Raw genomic sequence first — 4,874 nt, forward strand, 5'->3', positions numbered from 1 at the left:
ATGGCTGCCAAAGAATCAACAATTGTCCTGAGACGATGCAAGAAATCACAAATCGACTGAGACCCCCTTATTAAACTATGTAACTGATTTCGTAGCATATTACGGCGTGCACCAAACTGAGACCTAAAACTGGATTCAAGATACTGCCAGATTTGACGAGCAGATGACATACCTAATATATCTCCTGAGATAGTTGGGGTAAATGTTGCTTTTAAACAACTCACAATAAAACGATCTTCCTTTCTCTAATATACCCATCTCGGATTAACACCATTGATTAAAATTTGTGATGGAGGTTCAATAATTTTACCACTAACACATCCATAAAGATCATTAGATATCAATACAGACTCAAATTGATCATGCCAAAGTAAGAAATTGGTATGATCTAGCTTCAGAGAGATGAAATTTCCAATATTATTAAAAGGTAAAGGAAAATAACCTGAATCTCCATGAGTAGACACATCTGCAGCTGAAGAAACAGAAACACCTTCTTGATTAAGACCAGTTTTGTAAATTTGAAGTACTATTTATCGTTCCTCGAGTATTCGGCATCGATCTGAATGAGAAGCTTGATATTGATTTGTTGATAAAAACAAGATTTCAAAGAAATCAAAAAGTAAGAAATTGAATCAAGAAGTGAAAGAATGATCAAAAAATTATTGAATATGTATTTGATCTTCGTTTCTGTGATTGAATCCCAACTCTGAATAGAAAGATATTGAAACGTATTGACAGAGATGAAAAATCCTAGACCAACCTCAATGATACCATGAAAATGTTATAGAATAATATGTCTTATTATTACATATATAGTAGAATAGTTTCGATAGTTTACAAACATATGGAGGAGAGGCATTTGTACATTGACTTCATGACAACTGACTATAGTCAAGTTAACATGACTTGACCAGTATATATCCTAATGGAAATATTTCTTCTCTCAATTTTCACAACCACACTCCCCCAAAAGATATATCATTAAGCGTAAGTTCAAAATAGAACTCTCCCATGTGTTTATTATTTTATGAAAAAACAAGAAAACAACACAAAACGACCTTTACCAAAAAAGTTGTACGTATTCATCGCTCTACTGTAGTTGAGTTGTGAACGCTGTCGTTTCGTGTTCTCAGTTTTTTGATCTTCTTTGTATGAACTAGTTATTATTATATCTTTTCCGTTTTGGGATAAAAAAAAATTAATATAAAAATAATTTTGTGAAATAGATACGAATATGACATTTCATGTCGACAATGACCTCGACCCATTCTTGCAACAAGTTGCAACAACTTCTTTAATGGAGGCAGCTAATACGCGTGTTGAAACATTCCTCCGTCATTTTTTTTTTTATCTATACATGAAATCCTTTATCAAAGTCTGACCCTTGTTTGCATTCCAAATATGCATTGCTGGTTCTAGCATGCACCTTAAGTCGCGAGCAAACACTAGATTCAATAACCCATTGCAAAGCCATAGACAGATATAAGATGAGCTGCGACCGTGAGTACCAAACTTCCAATGCTTATTATGCCTTCTGCATATTCCCCAACAGGTCCCAATAAAAAAGGCCAAAATAGCCCATTGGCTCCAAGAAAGTATCATTCAAATCTCAAAGCCAAACGTCAACACTTTGACATCCAACGATCAATCTACAACAAACATTCAAGCTCGTGCTTACCACAAACTGTGTTCATCAGAAATAGTCAACCTATACACCTCAATGATTAAAAGTCAGAATCATCTCTTACAAACCCAAGGATCAAACACCCCACTTCAAATCTTACGATGAGTAATTTACTAAACATCGAAGTTGATATACCAAACTAGTAATTTAGTAACTTGTAATCAAGCTTCGGTATTTGCGCGCCTTCTTTCCTTTGTCTTGCTAATCTCCTAATCTATTCTAAATCCTAAAAACACACAAAACAAACACTCTTTCCTTCCACCTTCTCTCTCTCCCTCAAAAGAAATGTTTTAAGATTTGAAACGACGAAAACCGCGGAGGATTTCAAATCAACCGAAGAAATACTTTTGAAATTTTCTTATCAGAAGAAGAAGAGAGAGAGGGAGAGAGAGAGAGAGATGGCTGCATATAGAGCTGATGATGATTATGATTATTTGTTTAAGGTAGTATTGATTGGAGATTCAGGTGTTGGTAAATCAAATTTGTTGTCTAGGTTTACAAGAAATGAATTTAGTCTTGAATCTAAATCAACAATTGGTGTTGAATTTGCTACAAGAAGTATTCATGTTGATGATAAGGTTGTTAAGGCTCAGATTTGGGATACTGCTGGTCAAGAAAGGTTTATCTCTCTCTCTTTCTCATTATTATCTTTTCTTCATCATTTTTATGAATTCGGATTTCTCTCTTGTAGATTTAGGTTAAGATTGTTGATCATAAATGTGATAATGATTAATCTTTAATAGGAAAATTAGGTTTTGATTAAAGGATTTTAATCATATTATTGGAAAGCTTTCATTTTATAAATTCTTTGGGTTTCTAGTTGTGGATTTATGTCTGATTAATTTATCTAATTCTCTATGAATTTTGTGGATAGGACATGGAATCTCGTTTTCCTTGCTATTATTCATTGGCTATGGGGCTTAACTAATATCATCTTTAAGTTATGAATATCTGCATGTATATGATTACAAAGTTTTCATATGTTGGTGGTGGGAAATGTCACTTGCAATGTTTATTCGCTTACTTATCATGTACCGGTACCGGGTTCTCTTGTGAGATCAATATTTGTTTTTTCTTACATCACGCTTCTAATGTATTGGTGTTTGGTGTTGTTTCGGAGGTCTTTGTACATGTTATGCCCAATTATTTGCAAAGGATAGATATTTGTTTGTCATGGGTATCACAAAGGGGTGTTTTCTCTATTTGTAACTTGCCCAAGTCAGTAAGTTCTTTTGGGATAGAATTTGTCCTGTGCAATAACCTAATTGGATACACTTATGTGGAATTTCTGCTTAAAGATTAACAAAAGAGAGAAAAATGACGGCTCAAACTAGGTTAACCTAGGTTCTCGATCATACTTGTATCTCTAAGCAAAATTTATTAGAATATGCAGAACATCTGTATTGGTCTTACTTTGTACATCATTTCTGTGTCACGCTCACCTCAATATTTCATCCTTGTTGTGTGTATTCAAAGTCTTAGTTGTCGGGTCATTATCATTGTGCCTCATGTGAGAAACGGGGGATATTAGGAGTTGTTCTGTACCTAAATAGTTTTTATTAAAATTGTGCAGGGTTCTATTATATGTGGTTGCATTCTTATTATTTCAGTTACTTGTTTGTATCAAATTCATTGCATTACAGGAATGTATTCTCATATGTTTGACTTTCTTTGAGAAGGTACCGTGCAATCACAAGTGCATATTACAGGGGAGCTGTTGGTGCCTTACTTGTCTATGATGTAACACGTCATGTTACATTTGAAAATGTCGAAAGATGGTTGAAAGAACTTCGAGATCACACTGATGCCAACATTGTAATAATGCTAGTGGGAAACAAAGCAGATCTCCGCCACCTGCGAGCCGTTTCCACCGAGGATGCAAAGGCCTTTGCCGAAAGAGAGAACAATTTCTTCATGGAGACATCTGCATTGGAATCATTAAATGTGGAAAATGCTTTCACAGAAGTGCTTACTCAGATTTATCGTGTCGTTAGCAGGAAAGCTCTTGATATTGGAGATGATCCAGCAGCCTTGCCCAAGGGACAAACTATCAATGTTGGGTCACGGGATGACGTATCAGCGGTTAAGAAGGTCGGGTGCTGCTCTTCTTGATGCTTCTTAATAAATGACGTATATACTGAATTGATCTAGGGAGAGAAACTTTTCCATCTACGTAGTTTTCGATTCTTTGTGATATTTATCTAATGTTTGAATTCATCATTTAAAGTTTTGGCTTAGAGTCTATCTGTAGATGGTTTTCGGAATTCTCATTGTTGCCGACTCCTCGATGTTTATTGCTTTCTTTTATTTATATATTATTTAGTCAATTCCAATGTTCGCAAGATTCTGTTATATTTGTTTCGATTGAATTCTACGTTTACTAAGTTTCTCATCAACTTTATCTCTTTTTCCAGATATCTAAACGAAAATCAGAGTGCACCTGTAACTCTGTAATCAACTAAATTAGTGTAGGAAATAAAACCTTCTCCGTCAAAACTCTAACATGTATCATCCCAGGCTGAATGGTGACAGAACACAGCAAGTTTGTTAAACGCTGATGAATACCCACCCTTAATTTTTTTAATTTTATTTTTATGGGTTAGTTGGTGGCCCTAAGTACTAATAGCAATTATGGAACCCCTACCTCCACCAAGGGATGGAGAACCATCAGGCCGCTTGATGGTTCTCTTCCATTCTTCATATTGAGTTTAAGAACACTCTCTTTATTGGAAGTTGATCAAGCATCTGCAGTTAATGAAGTCAGAGGTGTAGCTGTTATTGAACCCTCAATCACTATGAAACAACACCCACATCAGTGGTTTTGTGGACAGTCTTCTGATCATAATGCAGAGAAGGGAAAAAATATTGAAGATACACCTGCACCTAAAGGAAATCCCCTATCAATATCCTAAGTATACACCCATGTGAAACCTTGGTAATAGAGACCCATTGGAGTCTATGGTCTCCTGTTTTTTGTGAATTTCTCTGTTTTTTCTGCTGTAGCTGTTCAGTTTAGTTTTTAGTTCAGTTTTTTGCTTTATTTTAATGTTCTAATAGTTTTTTTATTTTTTATTTTAGTGTTTTAATGGCTAATCTCTGTATATTATAAGCTCCAGCTTCTTAGTTCAGTAGTTATTTCAGTTACTCTTTATATAGCTTTGCTGCTTGGTTTGTAGTGTTTCTCTTTGCA

The 4,874-nt window shown here is 34.9% G+C and overlaps 1 protein-coding gene across 1 annotated transcript; it reads left to right on the forward strand.

The window, feature by feature from the left end:
* The first annotated feature begins 1,915 nt into the window (after window positions 1-1,915).
* Window positions 1,916-4,026, forward strand: LOC113287522 (ras-related protein RABA1f). The gene is made up of 2 exons (XM_026536300.1): window positions 1,916-2,303; window positions 3,364-4,026. The coding sequence occupies exons 1-2, from the start codon at window positions 2,083-2,085 to the stop codon at window positions 3,794-3,796; spliced, it is 654 nt and encodes a 217-aa protein (XP_026392085.1). The 5' UTR covers window positions 1,916-2,082; the 3' UTR covers window positions 3,797-4,026.
* The last annotated feature ends 848 nt before the right edge of the window (window positions 4,027-4,874 follow it).

Source organism: Papaver somniferum, chromosome 6 (genome assembly GCF_003573695.1).
Source record: "Papaver somniferum cultivar HN1 chromosome 6, ASM357369v1, whole genome shotgun sequence".
Taxonomy (NCBI): Eukaryota; Viridiplantae; Streptophyta; class Magnoliopsida; order Ranunculales; family Papaveraceae; genus Papaver; species Papaver somniferum.